The sequence below is a fragment of the Tenebrio molitor genome, chromosome 9 (genome assembly GCF_963966145.1).
Source record: "Tenebrio molitor chromosome 9, icTenMoli1.1, whole genome shotgun sequence".
Classification (NCBI taxonomy): Eukaryota; Metazoa; Arthropoda; class Insecta; order Coleoptera; family Tenebrionidae; genus Tenebrio; species Tenebrio molitor.
Genome location: NC_091054.1, coordinates 3,517,319 through 3,536,243, shown reverse-complemented (window position 1 = coordinate 3,536,243; position 18,925 = coordinate 3,517,319). Strand labels below are relative to the sequence as shown.

General features: G+C 36.7%; 3 protein-coding genes and 1 long non-coding RNA gene across 5 annotated transcripts in view; 2 read left to right on the top strand and 2 right to left on the bottom strand.

The window, feature by feature from the left end:
* The first annotated feature begins 8,027 nt into the window (after positions 1 to 8,027).
* On the top strand, positions 8,028 to 9,518 carry crok (crooked). Its single transcript, XM_069059824.1, has 3 exons — positions 8,028 to 8,197; positions 8,400 to 8,558; positions 8,607 to 9,518. The coding sequence occupies exons 1-3, from the start codon at positions 8,131 to 8,133 to the stop codon at positions 8,831 to 8,833; spliced, it is 453 nt and encodes a 150-aa protein (XP_068915925.1). The 5' UTR covers positions 8,028 to 8,130; the 3' UTR covers positions 8,834 to 9,518.
* On the bottom strand, positions 9,158 to 10,062 carry LOC138139520 (UPAR/Ly6 domain-containing protein crok). The gene is made up of 3 exons (XM_069059823.1): positions 9,895 to 10,062; positions 9,567 to 9,749; positions 9,158 to 9,518 (listed from the first exon to the last, which is right to left on the bottom strand). The coding sequence occupies exons 1-3, from the start codon at positions 9,962 to 9,964 to the stop codon at positions 9,301 to 9,303; spliced, it is 471 nt and encodes a 156-aa protein (XP_068915924.1). The 5' UTR covers positions 9,965 to 10,062; the 3' UTR covers positions 9,158 to 9,300.
* A 59-nt stretch (positions 10,063 to 10,121) lies between these two features.
* LOC138139517 (probable G-protein coupled receptor CG31760) overlaps positions 10,122 to 18,925 on the bottom strand; it is a 60,539-nt gene continuing 51,735 nt past the window's right edge. For both annotated transcript variants that reach the window (XM_069059819.1, XM_069059820.1), the window contains exons 5-10: positions 17,984 to 18,347; positions 12,495 to 12,627; positions 11,924 to 12,441; positions 11,659 to 11,873; positions 11,469 to 11,607; positions 10,122 to 11,420 (exon numbers count right to left, since the gene is read on the bottom strand). In XM_069059819.1, the coding sequence (XP_068915920.1) occupies positions 10,988 to 11,420; positions 11,469 to 11,607; positions 11,659 to 11,873; positions 11,924 to 12,441; positions 12,495 to 12,627; positions 17,984 to 18,347 (1,802 nt within the window). In that variant the 3' untranslated portion in view covers positions 10,122 to 10,987. The remainder of the gene's footprint in view (positions 11,421 to 11,468; positions 11,608 to 11,658; positions 11,874 to 11,923; positions 12,442 to 12,494; positions 12,628 to 17,983; positions 18,348 to 18,925) is intronic.
* Positions 16,552 to 17,963, top strand: LOC138139522 (uncharacterized). The gene is made up of 2 exons (XR_011162320.1): positions 16,552 to 16,802; positions 16,848 to 17,963. It is a non-coding gene; the product is annotated as an uncharacterized lncRNA (long non-coding RNA).

Below are 18,925 nucleotides of genomic sequence, written 5' to 3'. Positions count from 1 at the left end.
GTGTGTTTTTGTTTTTTTTCGCACGAATTAAGGTCGGTTCGCACCGGAGTGCTTCAAGGTTATGGCAATTAAGGCGGTAGAGTCACCGGAGTTGTTGTCGTGAAACCGTAATTAAAAGTGGAATTACTTAAGAGTGAGAAAGCACATGCCCACAGATGATATCATTGGTGGACAGGTGTGGTAAGAGAGCACCTGGACTGTGAAACTATTTAAATTGTACCAAGCACCGGTACTTATTATGTTAAAAAGGACAAATAGAAATTTTTTCAGCAGAAAATTGAACATCGAGGTATTATAAAGAGGAGAGTTTAAAATTTGCAATTGCAAAGATATCTTATTTGCATTATTATTAGTTTTGATTTTAAAAACAATTCAGTCTTGGAGCGACATTTTGCAATGTGGGTCAGGCTTTAAGTTCAAGCCATCTGATACCTTAATGATTGCTATTACGAACCCAGCATGTGTTCTCTTTAATACCCATAAATGTGCTAACTAGAACAAAGAATTATGATTTGCAAAAATATTCAGGTTAGAGGAGTCGCCTTTAGCTAAGATACTTTTTCATTAAAGTAATAAGTACCAAATTTTTAATCGTTCTTAATTTCTTTTCTAATTAAATTAGAGACGTGAAAAGTTTTCTGAGTCATTTCTCGTTTGATGAAAGAACGTGCTTGATTCATATTCTACTCAAATAATCAACATTAAGCAAATATGAAATAAAAACCGTAAAATATTTAGCTTGACAACTACAAATTGAAATGCATCCTTTCAGAGGTGTTCTCTGCGCGAAATCGTTAACCTCGTGGAGAGCCTTACTAGGAGATGTTAATTTTATAGTAGAGCCAGATAATAGTATATTATGATACGAGTTTTATAAGAAGCACTTTGTAGTACGCACGGGTTTAGGGCACGGCGAGCTTGCGAGGAGTACCATGAAGAAGCAAGTGCTACAAGATGTCTTACAAACGACATACATTATTTTTTCTACTTTGCACCTTGTAAGTGAAAATTAACAATTTTCAAATTTGGGGAATTTTGTCGTGGTTGGCAACAGATGTCATATTGTTTGGAGCGAAGACAATTTTGTATGTTTTAATGTTTACAACAATTGTATATTCCCCGGAAATAACAAATTAAAATTCGTTTTGTTTTGGTGTTTATTTTGACATTTCATTTTTCTCATCTCAGGGTCAGGAATGTCAACCTTGAAGAAGTAAATTGCACTAGTTTGTTTCCAAACGGGAATTTCTATTACAGCACCTACTTTTGATTTTTGCAGCTGTCAAAATAAAAGGAGAATCTCAAAACACGTAGAACAGTTTCAAAAATTAAAAAAAAAAAATTGGTCAGGGTATTTGATTCGACTCTTGTTACTAAAAGTGTAATTTCCCCAATTATGCTTTTTCAGATCAAAGTTGGAAACTTTTTGAACATTTTGTTCGCAGTCGCATCAACTTTGATCTCTTGCGCATAGACTTGCCAGCTCTCCCAAAATTCAGGAATTCTCGTGGAATTTGTAACGTTTTTTCAGATAATTCTTCTTTTTTCTATAAAATATATGCTTGGTTTTCTAATTTCCAATAGTATATTATATGACACAGGGCTAAAGTGCATCTTCTCATCTCGCCTGTAAGTTTATTCCACGAACGCAGCGAGAGCAATAATTACAGGAGGGACGAAAAGAGTCTTTAATCCCGTGATGTAGATGTTATTTTTGACCTTGAAATTGAAATTGTGAAACACGGTAAAATAACTGGAAATAATGCTATCATAAATCGAAGTACAATGCAGCGATTATGATTTATAAATTATTGCCTATGCACTTATCAAAGCAATTGTTACCAACATATTTTTATGAAAAGAAATAGCTTCAGTATCGACCAAAAATTGTGAATGTTTACTTTTGCATGATATTTCGCACGCATTTTAATGATGATTAATTCCCACGTACAGTTGCGGACATGGAATTTTAGATGTCAAATTTATGTCAATTCAATTGTCATTATGATTGACGTTTGAAACTATTTGACATTTGAAAGTTTATTTTTGGCATGTCAGTATGATAAAAATTACAATAATCGAAAATGCGGTTAGTTGCACCTAAAGCCAGTTTTACATTTTTATGTCAATCGAATGACAAATCGGCCAAGATTCCGTGTCCGGAATAGTACATCAAACGTGGGCGTTCAGCCAATCAGAGCGCTTGTTTTTATCCAATCAAAAATGTTTATCGCAATAAAAATGTCCTACTACTCTGTCATCTGTCAAAAGTGATTAAAATTGCATGCTACCTACTCCTGTCAGATTCTCAAATTGTTTTTAATAATTGTGTTTTTAATAGCTGTGTTATAAATAAATAATTACCTAACGTATGTATTCTGGAGTTAATCTTGCCAAAAATAACATGACCTAATTTTTAATATCTGATAAATTTCCCAATTTTCACTTAAATATTTTTGCTTTAGACAATTTTACTCGTTGATATTTGGGCATTTTTATTCAAAGATCAAACCCTCGAGCTAAAGCTCTCGGGCCTAACCAGAATAAAAATGCCCAAATTCAACTCGTAAAATTGTCAAAGCAAAAAGTTTTCGTAAAATTGAAAAATTTATCCGATTATCTTGTGATTTTACCGATTAAAAAACAAGGTCTTGTTATACAAATTATTATCGATTAATGATTTAGTGAATGAAGACAACACCACAGTATCTAGAAGAATTTTTAGACAGTAATTGGTTGTTTTTTAATTTTGTAAAAAAAGTAAAGGCCGTCAACTCTACCAAAAAAAAAATAACACTCAATTTCCCATTCAGATCTTCTAAATTCTGAGAAAAAGATTCATCTTTGGATCTACACATTATTATTTGGTGATTATTTATCAAATTAAAACAAGAAATAAAAATGACCAGATCACTGTCGTTTCATCAAAAATAGGTGAGTATGCGTTGGACTACAACACTCGCTGCACTTATGTATGTAAACTTCCCACTTGTAAAAAAGAAGTGCTTTTTGCACATGTTCGATGAATACTATTTTCTAATTATGTACAAAATTTTGTTTATGATTAGTTAAGTTCTGGTTATGTGATATTTCTTCGACAACTTACCACATGTTATCGCATTTTTTTAAATAAGCAGGTTGTTCGATAATTAGTCTGGGAATGTATTATAATTAAAATTTCCTCCACAGAAACCTTGTTCACGCTGGTGGGTACTGTATTGTTTGCAAATCAAAAAGTTTCTAAAGTTTTGTACAAAGATTATTTTCAAAAAGTTGTTTACTGCAAGGCATCGACTTAAACACTGCAAATATTTTTCAAGAAACATTTAAAAAAAAGTATAACATTCATCCCGAATTAAGATGAGATCAGCAGTCATATTTTTTTTTCTAATACAAAGTATTATTTTTTCGAATACTCTACTTTCTACAAAAATGTTGTGAACTTCGAAAAAGATTACAATAACTGGTGTAATATCAAGAAAATGATGGTGATGAGGTATGACCTCTCTAGTGCAAAACAATGTCATTACAAAGTGGGGTGACACCTGTTTCCTATTGAGTCATTTTTAACCTTTTTATAATAACTAATACGTACGAGTATGTGTTCAGTGCGTTTCAGATAATTAAGAAAACTTGAAAACTCAAGAAGATTCTTGTTATGAAGCCAACATTTGCATCATTTTTGAAATTTTTTTGACACGTTTTAATCATTGTCATTCAAAAAGTCCTCTTTTATACTGAATCACCTTGATACAAACCTTATATAATTTATTCCATCTTTGTCAATATACGGAGTAAAGTCCCAAAGTTTCTGACCCGATCATCATCGAAGTCCTTGCTTGAATTACCTTGAGGTAGTGCTTACATAATTTATTATGCCATAATTGTCATTGCTCAGTTGGCAGCGCTAATTATTTGCATTTGACAAACGTCAAGAGCACTATTAGAGGTTAGGGGATTAGGTTAGGGGATTTAAATATTTCAACTAGGGTTGCCAACTGAACCATGGTAGTGAAAAACTGATCGCTTACTTGATTTTTGACCACACAGTATCTCTGGCAATATACGCAGTACTGTCTAAAAGTTTCATCAAAAACTTGAAAATTTTGAAAATGTGCTTTTGAGTTTCATTTTGTCAATCAATACGTATTGCTTTATAATTGTTTGGTTCCTAATTTGTAATAGTTATTTTGATCCATCGGTGAAAATATTTGCTACCTCTGTTCAAAAATAACTTTGCCGTAATTTTCATCCGAATCTAAAACATCCAGGAATTTCTTGTGTTATGGTCTGTTGTTTGTGCATCTGTTTTTCACGACGTGTTTAAGTTATTCAAAACTTACACCTCATTCATTACAAAACTTGGATCACATTTCATAACACCATTCTTGTAATATGTACCTACAGTTAATTTGCATGCGCCGACAGACCGGATAATGCGGTTTTTTCAATAATTATCTACCTTGTTAAAAATAATCATAACAATTAAGAGAGTCGTTATAAAATAAGCAAACAATATTAATTTAATTAGCGCCGTTAAAAACCCAAGGAGAATTGGAACAAATAGTATAACAATTTTAGGGGAAATCTATTTTTACACGTTCCCAGCGATGTATCATCGATTTAATTGAACAACAGCGTTAAAAATAGTGTGTTTATGAGTTTTAAAATTTTTGTTTAGTTTAAGGGAGTGTCCACCTAGGAGCTCGTTACAAGAGGTGGGACAGATCGACCGGAAAGTTACAGTAAAGTAATGAGGTCGCCATTTTCCGCGGGCCTGGCTTTTCTCGTTAAAAGACTCTTTGAAAGTTCTAAAAAAAGATGAGATTAAGTTAGCTAAGATCCAATCTCAGTTGGGACAACGAATCGCCAAACATATTTTATTTTTTTGAAGATTATATTTAGCAATAGTTGTCTTCATCTTCACCATTTATCAGTGGGTGTTACTATTTGTCTTGCACGTTTTCAAATTTTCCCAAACTAAATGTTTTGAAAGTTGTTTTCAAACAGCTAAACTACGAAGTAATTTCTTGATCTGAAAAAAAATCTGGATATAAATAAATAAAAAAAAATCATATTGTTAATCTAATTACTTTTCAAGCGAATTAATAAAAACTGAACCGCGTTGTTTTGTTTGGTGTTCATATTAATAATAAATAAATAATGCGGCAGAAAAAGACGTAAACGTATGAAATAATCGGCGTCACCTTGAAACCGATTTGTCTGAACGACAAAGAAGAAAATAATTACCGCACGTATTTTACATTATCTCCTAATCACTTCTCTCTGCATAAGATCAATTTAATTAAATCTGATTAGTTTGCATTGACTTACAAGCGTGGGTAAATAAACAATGGTGACCTTAAAATGTTTGGTGGTTTTATGATTCACTTATTCAGATGTTTTGGACATAGATAAGATTGACTGTCTTGTCGAACGTCTTTTCTAGTGTTGTTGCCGCAAGTGGAGACACTGGCTTTGTGAAGTATTTAACTAAATAAAAAATAAGTGGGTTATGGTCTCAAGAAGCAAAAAGTACAATTTCTACTGCAACTGTGAAATGTGACCTAGAAATGGAAAAGTTGATTCAGTAAACACAAACTTTTAGAGATTAGAAAATGACTGAATGTACGGAGGTTCAAGGTTTTGCGATCCAATGAAATAAATTTGTTACAAAATATTTTTATTTATTTATTCCGAAACACGAAAGTGCTAACTTAGAACGTCTCTTAAAACACACTCAATTTGTTTTCCTCTACACCCTTTTTTGGATCAAGGAGCCCGGAAAGACTCAAAGCTTCAACAGTGGCACCACTTCACCTAGTTTAGCAACATAATCTTAAGTGAATAAATGTATTTCATTCACTCAATTTTACGAGTTCAATTTGGGCATTTTTATTGTGGTTAGGCCCGAGAGCTTTAGCTCGAGGGTTTAACCTTAGAATAAAAAGACCCAAATATTGACGCGTAAAATTGTCTAAAGCAAAAATGTTTAAGTGAAAATTGGAAAATTTATTTGATATAAAAAATTAGGTTGTGTTATTTTTGGCAAGATTAATTCCAGAATACAAACTTTTAACGTTAATTGTTTATTTATAATACCTAGAGTTATTAAAAACACAATTATTAAAAATAATTTGAGAATCTGACAGGAGTAGCATGCAATTTTTATTACTTTTGACAGATGACAGTGTAGTAGGATGTTTTTACCGCGATAAACAATTTTCATTGGATGGACGCAAGCGCTCTGATTGGATGAACACGCACGTTTGATGTACGTGTAAACTAATCAAAGTAATTATTGGTAAAATGTTAAAAACTGTTACTTTATTCAAAATCTTTCGTAGAAAATTTCTATAGTGGATTTTTTTTGCAATGACTGCTAAAGGGAAGGTCATATTGTGAAATACCAATAACTATGATTGTGTCTTGATTAGTACCCCCCTATAAAAATGTTCAGCTTCACTAGTCTCATACATTAATTTTTTATGGGTTGATAAAAATACAAAGAAACCAATAAAGAACCTGATTGCAGCAGGTTATGAATTTTTTTCCGCATCAAATACATGTGTAAAAAAATTGTCAGTTCGATGAAATTCTTCAAAGTTGTTAGAATTGTATTTCTTCAATACTGATTGGCACCGCCTCGGCATCAACTTTTATTTTCCAAAGGAAGGATTTGTCTTCAGACGGTAACATTTTCGAGTAAGTAAACTGTAGAACTGGCAATTTGTCAAATATTTTTCAATCAAGGACATGCGACCAAAAGTTCATAGGCTACTGCGATCAGGTTCTTCATAGATCTTTACAATGTTTAAAATAGCCAGTTCACAATGTTTCTTCTAGAATGCAATAAACGTAAATTGTTGACTGGAATTAAGATAATAGTTATTTTTGTGTGATTGTTGATTGTAACATTATATGAAAACGTACCTGAACTGCAACGTTTATCATTACGGATGTTATTATTAAAGTACCTATGGTAAATTTTACAGTTATGCAACCACATTTGCAAGGTCATCAGGTTCATTATTATGTAAACATCATGATTTTTTATAATGACATTTTTTAACTGAACATTTGACAAGATAGCTATTCATTGGTGCAAAATCTATACAACTGACAAGACTAAAGATAAACATGAGTGCTGAAGCACAGGTCATAAGAGGGCTACATCCAAAAGTCATTTTTATGGCTTTTCTAATAATAATTCTGAACTACGAAAACAGCATTCCTTTGTTGGATCTGTGTCTGCAAAATGTGTTAGCAGAAAGATCTTATTTCAAGGTGCTGATCACCATTTTAGGTGTCAAATTCATCATTTACTCTACCATTTACATATTTGTAATTATCAATCAACAATGATGTTGATTTAAAAACCTGTGAGTAATTCATCACTCAACATCTATCGACAAGTTTTCCACCATGACTTAATTATGTGTTGATAATTTATGAAAACAAATTATAACTTTATGTAGGTCATAAAGTATATAGAGAAATAATTATTATGTCTTAAATATACGAGGATCCAGCTAAATCATCCTTGCTCATGTCGTAGACACAAATTTAGTGGTAGGACAGTATCAAAAGAGAGAAAAAATGTTTCAAAGTTTGATTTCTCGTTTAAAAATATTTATTGTTTTCAACTGTCTGTCATAAATTCTCATTTTTCTCCTTTGTAAACTGCCTCTTAACTGCCCTAAAGCAAAATGAGCAAATAACGAACCGTTGCCCTAGACAACACATTCAACGTTAGGTACATTTCTGACAGGTCTTCAAAAATTTGTCAAAACTGTCAAAAACAAATGTTCATACTTAATTGCCATGGAATCGGCATTATTTGCCTTTGTCTTGGATACCAGAAATGGCCAATTTTTTATCAATGTTCCCTCGTAAATTGCTCCTATTTACTTTTTCTTCAGTAATCTTATACTATCCAATATTTTGCTATTGTTTAAAACAGTCTTCCAGTCTTCCATTTTGTTCAATTTTAAACGTGCCGTTTATAAATGCCCCTAGAGGGCGCTTCAACATTTTAAATTCCTGGTGATGTCACAAACATAAACACACCTGTAGCTCAACAAACGTTGAATAAAAAATCCGTTAAATAGGCCGAAATACCCAAACAATATGAAATTAGCAATACAAGTCCCGTGCCTTTTTTTCGCCTTAATTTTATTCATATCCGTACACCAAGGTAAGTTTTCGTTTAATTAAGTTGTTTACATTTGAAGAACCTCGCCCTTTTTTCTTATTCACCCCCAACGATTCCATCTTGACCCCTGTTGACACGATAATCAACTCACTAAATGCGACATCAACAAGAACGAACAGTTTTTTGTGGATTTGGACTCCAAGTCGACAATTTTAAATGGAATTTTGAGGTTATGTTGTTGTAGGGTGGGCCATCAAGTGCTGGGACTGCCGTTCGGATGCCGACCCCAAATGCGCCGATCCTTTCGACAATACCACATTCGCAATAACCGATTGCAAACAGCAACATTTGGAATTCCTGCCGGGAGTTAAATCGACGATGTGCAGAAAAATTCGGCAAAAATGTAAGACCACTCGATCCTTGTAAAATTGATAAAAACACGTGATTACAGTACATGGGGTCTGGAAGTACATAAGGAGCTGTGCTTATCTTGGAGAGCCAGGGATTCAGGGGGATGAAAGGTTCTGCTTGTTGCGAACAGGAACATACAACATTTTCATGGAATATTGCACTTGCAACACTAAAGATGGATGCAATGGTGGTAGCAAAGTGTCGCTGTCGCCGTTTCTTATTCTTTCCACGGTTGCGACACTTGTTATGTTGAAAATTATGCGATAGAGGCATTGATGGGTTTTCATCAAGTGTTCATTATTTTTTAAGATCTGATTTTTGTAAATATCACGTCGTTTTTATGATGCATTTTTGCATAGTACAATTATGTAGGGTCACGCTTTTTGCGCGGTTTGAGTCTTGACTCAAAACCGGCAAATGTGCAACAGTGTTGCCAACATGACATTATTTCCAGGTGTAATACTGACTTAAAATTGAGATTAATAGTCCGTCCTTTTATGCCTTTTAATATTTTTGTAATTATTTTTATGATTGTTTTAATAAATATCTTATTTTACAGTTCTTATAGCGTCCCACTCTATTAAAAGTCGATTTCGTGTTTTTATTTTTATTATCCAAATTTTTTGTATAATATAACATTCCAAAATTGTTTTGGGAAGGTCATAATAAAATAAAAAAATATAAAAAACAAATTGTACATTATGGACGGCTGAGAGTCTTATGCAAGGCAGATCTTAGTAGAAAAACATCTTAACGCTAAAAATAACAAATGCAACTGATATCAGTCCTAAAGGACCTTTAAGTCTGGTGGAACTGTTGCACTCATCGCCTGAACAGTAACACTCCTCCCAATAGACCCCATTTTCATATACCCCCCAATTGCAGACCCCTGTCACTCCTGTATCAGCAACTGAAGCACACCTCCTGATGACCTGCCTCCACCGCCCATCCCCTGCAACGCCACATTAATAAAAAAAATAACTTCAAGATCAACACATACAAATAAATCCTTTGGGGCTCTGTTGGGTCAGTTTCATACAGAAAGAGCCCGGCATGTGACTCTCTTCACTATTGCATTCGATTGCAATGTGATGGGTCTTGTCAAAAGTTCTGTAGGCCCCACAATTATCCTCACCCTTGGGGTCAGCATCCGAACTACATTGGTAACACCGGACGGCCCCAACTACAAATTGAGATTTAATCGACACACCCATGGAATAGTCGACCTGTTGAGTGGTCATTACGTGGTCAAGGCGTGCACGGTTGACAAACGTCTTGGCCGACTGTTATTTAACCTATTTATCAAAACAAAGGAGCGTTTGACGTACCTGTTACGAGATTTGTTGCAAGAATTAGGCAGATTACCGCCTGGATTGTATTTCGATTAATCGTTGTCATGTTTCTGTGAAGGCACTATAGATTTAATTTAAAATATCAACAAAACAATAATATGACTCAATCTGTCATTTTGATTGGTTGAAGCGCCACCTAGAGGCGAAGACGCGACGGTAACGGGTGTGTTTGACGTGGGGCGGTAAATTTGAAAGTTGCAGCGTTTTATAAACACATTTATTGTTTTAATACAAATATATAGTACATTTGAGAGTAAATCAACAATTTTCTGAATGAAACAACGCCAATACCTCATCCTATCGCAGAATTCGCCAACAGTTCCATTTTAAATATTTCGAAGTCGTGCTAAATAGTGGCCAGTCTGCAGTACAAAAATTTTACGTGAAATTTATAAATTCCTTATAAATTTCGTAAGTGAGGGCTCATTTTGTTGACGATTTTTGTACCACAGACATTCAACATTAATGAACATCAATTTTAAACATCAAGTTACAACGAATACTACCTCTTATGACAAATATTTAAATTTGAATTATTGGCGCAAATTTTGATTCTCTTTTTCAAACTTGATCAAGTATTAGCATTAATTGTTCAAGTTGAGTAATTGATATAATTGTATTGTCGTTCACCGACTACATATCTATCACAAATAATTTCCGGTTTTTGTCTTTTTTTGATTTTTTAAACAACCCTAAACATCTAAAAATTAATTAACAAAAATGTCACGTTACAATTTTCAACATTGATTTAAATTCTTGACATATATCAACATTAATTCACATCAAACATGTTTTTGTTGTTGTAGTAAATACTCTTCTACGAACCTACTTCAGCGCCTAACGTCTTTTTCCTATGTATCACACAAGAGAAGCGTCTCTATATCTATTATCAAAATCAGTCATCGTTCAGCAATTTTGTAATAAGAAGTATTCGAAACCAAGAAAGTTTTCAGGAATCTAATTTTGAGTAATTGAGCACCGGAAGGAGCGAAATCAAAGCTGGAAGACCCTTCTTCCTAGAACCTGTTCATACAAAGACCGGCCAATCCCCACAACTCCCTCTCGTAGGTCACAGCTCCTCTGGGGGCCTACTCAGCAAGCACCCCTGTCTCGACAGAGGACTGTGCACCACGGTCGGGGCGTTCAGAGTTGTAAAATACCCCCCACTCTTCGGCTTGACATGTCTGTTGTTGATTTCCATGTGGACAATCTTCATGAACTCGATCTGCGCGGCCAACTTCTGGATTTCTTCTTTGAGTTCTTCGTTCTCTTGGTACAGATCGGGGGCCTCCTCTGGTACCAATCCAATCCCGTTCAGGGAAAACGACGCTGTCACGCCCCTCGATCTGGCGCGGTTGTCCCATTGGTCGCCTTGACCCCGAAGTACTCGGATTATTTTGGGCCCAAATACCAAAGCTACAGTTACACTGGTCGAAAGTTGGGTTCTGATGAAGCCCAACAAGTATTTGATATCAGGACCGGCTCGTGGGAAGATGAACAAGCTGAAATTTGAACCTCAAGCGAGAAGGTTTACGCGTGATGGTACTCACTGGAAAGCGATCATCAAGATGTTTACTATGGCGATGTTGTAGATGGCGTAACTGATTAGTCTCGCCTCGTTGAAGAGAGACTCGGCGTTTCGAACGTTGTAGCAAACGCGGATCCCCCAAGCCAAGAACAGAACTTCTCCTGAGAGAAGATAGAAGAAGTTGAGGGTTTTTGGGAAGGAATGAGATTTACCGATTGCTAGACTGTGGTCCCACCAGTTGTAGACGCACTGTTTGAATCTTAGATCTTCATTGTCGACTATTTCTTCGGCAGTGGGAGTATCCGAAAGGGTCCAGGTCCCCAAGTAGATTAGCATGACCAAGAGGATAGGTACCATCCATTGCAGGAGTTGCTTGTCAGTGAGTTTTACTTTGTGAGCAGATTTGACTCGATAAGTCAAGGAAACTCTGGAAGAGAAGTTTCGATGTTTGTTCTTTTTCTTGGGTTCAGAGCTTACCTCCAGGTCTTCATGAGCAAGGCTGTGTAGGTGACACAAAAGCCAAGATGTCGGGACCATTTGGTCGCAATGCAGGAGTACCTATCCAAAACCGGGAAAATCGCCGCCATCTCCAAATACATGGTAGCACAGCCAAACAGAGTAATACTGAGGAAAATCGGACTAGCCACTTTGAATACTTTCAGCTTCCGGTGTTTGAACATGTAGGCGTTGATGATCATGGTGCAAAGGGCACAACTAATACTGAAAACGAGCAGAGTGATCCTGAAGGGCCAGTGATATGTGGCCAGACAGGGCGAAGGGTCCGTGCAGAAGTGGCACCCAGGTGCGCACTGCTTGCACTGGAACACCGTCCTCCAGGTGTCCGTGTTGTTCTCCTCCTGGTCCTGCCAAGAGACCTCGACCAGAGTCCCGTTGAAGACGCCGTCGTAGTGGGGGGAGTAAAATCCCGGCCTGCACAAGCACTGGTACTTCCCCCTGGACCAATTAGAGGATGTCGCTTGCGCTCGATACAAGCACTGGAATTGAAAAGGACTAATTAAAGCGGCGACGAATCGAGCCGGCGGCGCACCTGAGAGGTGGTGTTGTGGCATTTGTGCGTGCCGTGGAAGATTGATATTTCGTTGGCGGCGGGGGCGGCCGGCTCGCACTGGTTCACCTCGAGGTGCGACACGTCCACGTCCAAACTCAGGAACCCCTTCAGTCTGTAATTGAGAATGATGGATGAAAGTCCGGAATCAACAGGAATCGAAAGTTTGCCGGGTTTATTAAGAATCGATAGGGGCGGCATCGGCTCGAGTAATCTCTATTTTCTCCGTTCCGCGGGAGTTGTGATTTCGATTCCGAATAAATATTTCAGGATTTGCTTGTGCGATTTTTATGGTACCTTGTTCAAGTTTCCAGCTTTCGGGGCGCCGCGAAAACAACATTTTTTCCTGTTTGCTGTTCCGCCAGATTCATAAATTATTTTGTGGCGGCTCTCGCTTCTATTAACAATTCCTTTGTTTTTATTCGGTGGGAAACTGCGATCATCGCGCCATTGTTGGCCGACGTGATCTACGAACCAGACCCTGCCCCAGGAAACGAAACTATGCGCATTTACAACTTTATTCTAGTTCGACGAGCCGAGCTCTGACAGGAATTCACGCTCAAACCGCAGCCGAAATTTGCAAATTTGTCGGGGCAGTGTAAAGCAGGCTTTTCACGAACTATCACGTGAACACCTCGTGACTACTCCACTGGTTCGCCGCTCCAACTATAGATACTTGAGAGTTACCACGAATCGCAGCCCAAGCAACTCTGAAAGTTGCTCGTCGTACGAATCAAAGTCGTCTAACCTCGAAAATCGACAAAATAGAGGAGGATGACAAGGCAAAAGATGTATTTTCTGTGAGGCTAACGGAGAAAAATGGCACAGAATTCGTAACAAAGTAAGCGGATAGATGAGGAAATTGGAATGAAGTATTACAGGACGAAATACAAGAGAGTTAGTTGATTTGATCTTACGAGGGTTGTCCTGCATTTTCCAACTTACATTACGTTCTCAATTCGCTCCTATTTTAGCAACAAATATATCGCCAAATTTTAATTTGTTCAACTGTTATCATTATCTGGCATAACTCCACTTGTATAAATTTCAAGTGCTACATTATTGCAATACGTAAATCTCTGACAATGCTGAAATAAAAATGTCGTTTTATGATAGATTAACAATAGGTAAATATGAGGAACATACAAATCCCCACACAATGCTATAAATCTCCTGTTCTAATAATACATAGGTAGGTACAATTATTGTATTAGTTCCAGAGGAGGGAGTTTACATTTACAAATAGGTTTTTATGGAGTGAAAGACATAATAATTTCTTTAAGTATTGTTTCATTTAAGTCACAATAACTCACAAAAGATTTAAGTACTCAAGATGCTCAAATGATTCAACTTCCTTGGTCATAACCACATAATTATTGTCACTAAATCATTAACAGCTCTATCAAATCACTTTTAATTCTTTATTTATCATCCTTTTGTATAATCTCTTTTTTATCAAAGAACCACCAACACCGCAATTTATACCCAAAATTGGGTGAAAAGTGTCATAATATAAAAATTGAGGTTATGGAGAAATATTAGTAGCGCAGCATGAATAACAACTAATAACAACAAATTTGAGGGTTTAATAAATGTCTCACTTTGCGAAGCATTTTTAATAACACGTTCAAATTTTAAATGCGAGTTTGCGTACTTTCAAGGACATTCAAAATGACAGGTGTTGGCAGGTGCAGCCAATAGATATCATTAAATTCCCTAAGTTTAGTAAAATTTTATTATTCCAAACCTAAATTAACAGGTCGTGGTAATTTTTTGTCAACTTTCAACTTACTAATAACCTTTCATGTGGACATCTTCAGGATCAGTTTATTCAGAAAAATACTCGGAATCAAAATTTTACACTAAGTGAGAGCTTGAAGAAATACGTAAGGAACGTAAGAACCTGTTGCTTGAGAAAGAAAATTGAAGAGAAGATGTGACTCTTGTTCAAAGACAATAAATACAACGATAAGACATCCTTCTTAATTGCAAGAAACGTATTTGAAATATTTCAGTTATTCACAATTGTAGCAAAATATGGATTATAAAGAAATCGTGATTTGTGATTTAAATTGAGGTTAAGATTCAAGTTCTTGTCAAAGTGACATAATTTTGAATTAAATAACAACAAAAAAACTCCATTTCAATTGAATTGGCATAGTCTGAGTCTGTTACCAATGAAACAATTGAAAAATATTGGTGTTTTTTTGTCTCGGATGTTTTTACTTGATATGACATCAAAAAATATAGGTTATGTCGATTATGTTTATGCTATTATAAAAATGAAAATGTGATGGAAAATATCAAATTTGCCTGATGACATTTGTTTAAATTGCGTTTAAATAATGCGTGATCAATAATGACTGAGTCTGTTGCCAATGAAACAATTGAAAAATATTGGTGTTTTTTTGTCTCGGATGTTTTTATTTGGTACGACATAAAAAAATATAGGTTATGTTGGTTATGTTTATGGTACACGTGATCAAGAATGACTGAATCTGTTGGTAATAATGAAAATTTGAATGATTTTGGTACCACTGTAATGTAAACGCATTTCCGGTTGTCAACTTTGACGTTTACCATCAAAAGATCATTTTTGTAATAGCTTAAACATACCCGACATAACCTAATTTTTTTTAATGTCGTATCAAGTTAAAACATCCGGTCAGTGCCAATTACGAAACAGAAAAACACCAATATTTTTCAATTGTGTCATTGCCAACAGACTCAGTCATTGTTGATCACGCTGTATTACAAAAATGAAAATTTGATGGAAAATTTAAAATTTGCCTGTCAACACTGTCAAAGCTGACAACCGGAATGCGTTTAGTGATACCAAAATCATTAACATTTTCATTATTACCAAGAGATTCAGTCATTCTTGATCACCCGGTATGTGTAATTTACAAGTTTGATTCTTAACCTCACTATTTGTCAGTAAAATATGGTGACAAATCTAGTTACTTTTTTGTGTAAAGTACATTTTACATCTAAAGCGCTGTTTACATGGTCATGGCTTACTCTTATGCCAATTTCATTGAAGAGGGGTTTACTATGATTTTTTTTTTGACCCATTTTTTCATCAAATGCAGTGGCTCCCAAACTTTTTGTGAAAAACCTTCAGCCCCTTTTCTGGAAAAATATCAACATTATTGGCTCAATCATTACCTACTGTGGAGTTCTATCACTGGTTAAAATTTCTGCACAACTTTCAAAGCTTTCCAAGATTATATGACATTATGAGTTAAAGTCGGGAAATGTCAAGTGTTATGGCAATAAGTGTTAAGTTACTAAAGGGGTAATTTTTGTAATAAGCAGCTGTAAGATTTTATCACCTGATAACCCTCATTAAGTTATGCAATCATGGAACAGATAATTGTAATAGGATGAAGCAATTACATCATTAAATGCAGCAAAAGAGCATAACAAGTTGACGATCTCCCATAGAGATTAGGTTTTATTGTTGTGTGACAAACATTCGAAAGCGTTGTCTTCGATATGCATTTGGTGCAATATGCAGCGAAAGAAAGCGAGACCCTTCGCATGGTCGGGATCGTCAGAAACGACGTCATCATCGAGTGCATCTCTGGAACCCTTGTAGAGCTGGTAAATGAAGAGAACGGATTCGAAACCCTCACCAGGTCATCGAATAATAAGAAATGTTTTTAAACGAGTTATCCTGTGTAATTAAAAGCTATAATATTTTATCAGTTGATAATAAATATTTACTGAGTTGTATAATCATGATGTACTGTAGTTTCAATTTGGTTGTAGGTCGTAAAATTTTATTGGATATTATGAGCGATTAACGGGCACAATGGCTGGGTTTGAAAAGGTTGGGAAGCGGCGCGTGCCGTTTGCCGTACAATGCAAATATACCAAATGTACAATACAACCCTGCTTAAAATATTACCTGCTAGTGGTAAACTAGGATTTATAAGCCCCGCAAGATCTTTAACTTAAACTACCATAAAATTTTACGACCTACAACCAATTTGAAACTACAGTAGATAATTATTAAATGAGAAGATGGATTAAATACAGCAGAAGAGCAAAACAAGTAGACTATCTCTCGTAGAGATTACGCTTTATCGTCGTACAGCAAAGTCAACAAAGCAAACAGTTCCGCAAGTGCTGTCATCGCCATGCGTCTAGTGCAATACGTAGCGAAAGAAATCAGCACCCTCTTCCGAGGGTCGGCATCCTCAAAGACGACGTCGTTACCGAGTGCACCTCCGGAACCCTCGTAGATCTCCTAAATCGAGAGAACGGCTTCGAAACCCTCATCAGGTAACCAAGTAATAAAAATAAACGCCTTCAATAAAGCTCCCAAAGCTCAGCTAAAAACTCCACCAAGACTCATCCATTGTCGAGCGTCAAATTACCACCACCCATCACCCAGCCCGGCAAAGTCCTCTGCATCGGAATGAACTATCAGGAGCATTGCGACGAACTGAAAATCCCCCACCCGGTGCACCCCATTGTTTTCAATAAATTCGCATCGACCCCTTCGATAACATCACCAAACCGACTTAGCGTGAAAAATTCGATTGGACTGTCGAGATTTCAATCGCCACTCGATCATGCACTGTCAGATTTTGAAAGCAATAATCGCAGGCGCTGGATTGGGAGATGGAGCTGGTCGCTGTCGTCGGTAAAAGAGCCAAACAAGTGTGGGTCGAAGAGGCCTACGACTACGTGTTGGGCTACAGTGTAGGTCAAGATCTGACCGCGAGGGACTGGGTCACGGGGGTCAGTTCTTGTTGGGTCAGAAGGTAGAGCGTCCCGCAGAGTTCTACTCGTGACCCTGTCTTATTTCTGTCTGGGCTGGGAAGGCGTTGAAAACCGTCAATTGTTGTGCTTTTTTACAGCGTGGATTAATTGGAGCATCTTGACAGCTAACCTAAAATTTAGAGCCAAAAAAAGTTTTCTTTTTTTCTTTCTTAGCATGTTTTAGATTAAAAATAGAATAACTTAACGATTCCCATTCTCGAAGCAAATATCTAAGGGCACCATTTGCTGAAAACAAACATGTCCCGATTAAACATAAATAAATGTCATTCGTGTCAAACGGCGGGAAATTCAAACTTTACACGATAGGAAAAGCTATGGACACTGTGCCCTTTGGGTCCTTGCGTCGTCCCCAAAGACGCAATAGCCGACCTCCACTCCCTCCAACTGAAGAAGCAAAACGGAGTCACGTCTCGGATGGTTCACAGAATTGATAAGCTCATCACGCACTTGTCGAGGCGAGAGATCGCGATAACGATTAATTGATCTGATTGGAGAGTTTCGTGGAATTTCAGCTTCATGACGCTGTACCCCGGCGACGTCACCATGAGTGGTACTCCCAGTGGGGTCGGATTTTTTCGCATGAAGCCTTGCACTCAGGAGATCTACTCGAGAGCGAAATCGACGGCATTGGGAGAGCAATAAAAAACACACTCTAGTTTTGGTCTAGTTTCACTCACCCTCCCCTTCCAGGTATGGGTACGCTGTAGGAGATCAGCCACCTCCTGGATTTGCAGGAGTAGTAAGGATAGGTCCACCAGCCCTTGTAGGACACGTTGGGCAGGCTCTCCATGAACTTGGGGGAGCGCAAGCCCGGGCTGGATTCGGCGTCCTCGTACCATGGGTACTCGGTTCCTGGGCGGTGGCCTGAATCGAGGAAGTCTTCACAGCGTAATTTGCGCGGCTCGCCCACCTCCAGAGCTTGACGTTGCCACCAGACGCAGTTGAGTAAAGTACCGGTGGTGGCGTTCAACGTCAGTACTCTGGCCGAGAGGATGGTGTGGTCGCATACCAGCAGGTTCTTCGGGATAGAGGCTTGCAGACCTAAACATAATCATGATCCTTAAATACCTATATTTTATTTAAACTTTTTAAGACAAAGTTACAGACTCACTTTCTAAGGAGCTATCGAACAAAACCAGACACAGCAGTCGAGAGTAAGACCGCTTTCGTTCACTTGAATTGCATTGTCCGCAATTCGCGTGAACGAAAGTTTTACCTTCCTCTCTCGTACTGTAAATAACTATTTTTAATTCCTTGCAACATTTTATTCATTGTAGATTTTGTACACGCCACTTGAGAGTGTATTTGAGCAAAAAACAATTTTTCTAGTCACTGCTGACGATTGTATTTAAAAATTATCTTCTTGAGAGCATCTATTAATAATCCGAAATAAAAATGTTTAGATGAAAATTTGATACCCACGAGTGTTGTATCAATGTTGATGATCTTCTAACAACATTTTTCGCTAATTAATAAATAAATACTTTTCTTATTAAATTATCTTCACTCTACTACAATAAAAAAGTACTGATTTAATCTGCAAATTTTGACGAAATTGAGTAGCCGAGATCTATGTTTTGATAATTTTTTTTTAATCTTAAGTAACTATCATTTTTGCA

Bases quoted from the DNA above. Each gene is read 5' to 3' on its own strand.
- LOC138139520 (XM_069059823.1), bottom strand. From the start codon at position 9,964: ATGACAACGATTAATCGAAATACAATCCAGGCGGTAATCTGCCTAATT. The intron at 9,750-9,894 runs GTACGTCAAACG...CTCAATTTGTAG, and splicing joins TGCAACAAATCTCGTAACAG to TTGGGGCCGTCCGGTGTTAC. The intron at 9,519-9,566 runs GTATGTGTTGAT...GTGGCGTTGCAG, and splicing joins GAGCCCCAAAGGATTTATTT to GGGATGGGCGGTGGAGGCAG.
- crok (XM_069059824.1), top strand. From the start codon at position 8,131: ATGAAATTAGCAATACAAGTCCCGTGCCTTTTTTTCGCCTTAATTTTA. The intron at 8,198-8,399 runs GTAAGTTTTCGT...ATGTTGTTGTAG, and splicing joins ATTCATATCCGTACACCAAG to GGTGGGCCATCAAGTGCTGG. The intron at 8,559-8,606 runs GTAAGACCACTC...ACGTGATTACAG, and splicing joins CAGAAAAATTCGGCAAAAAT to TACATGGGGTCTGGAAGTAC.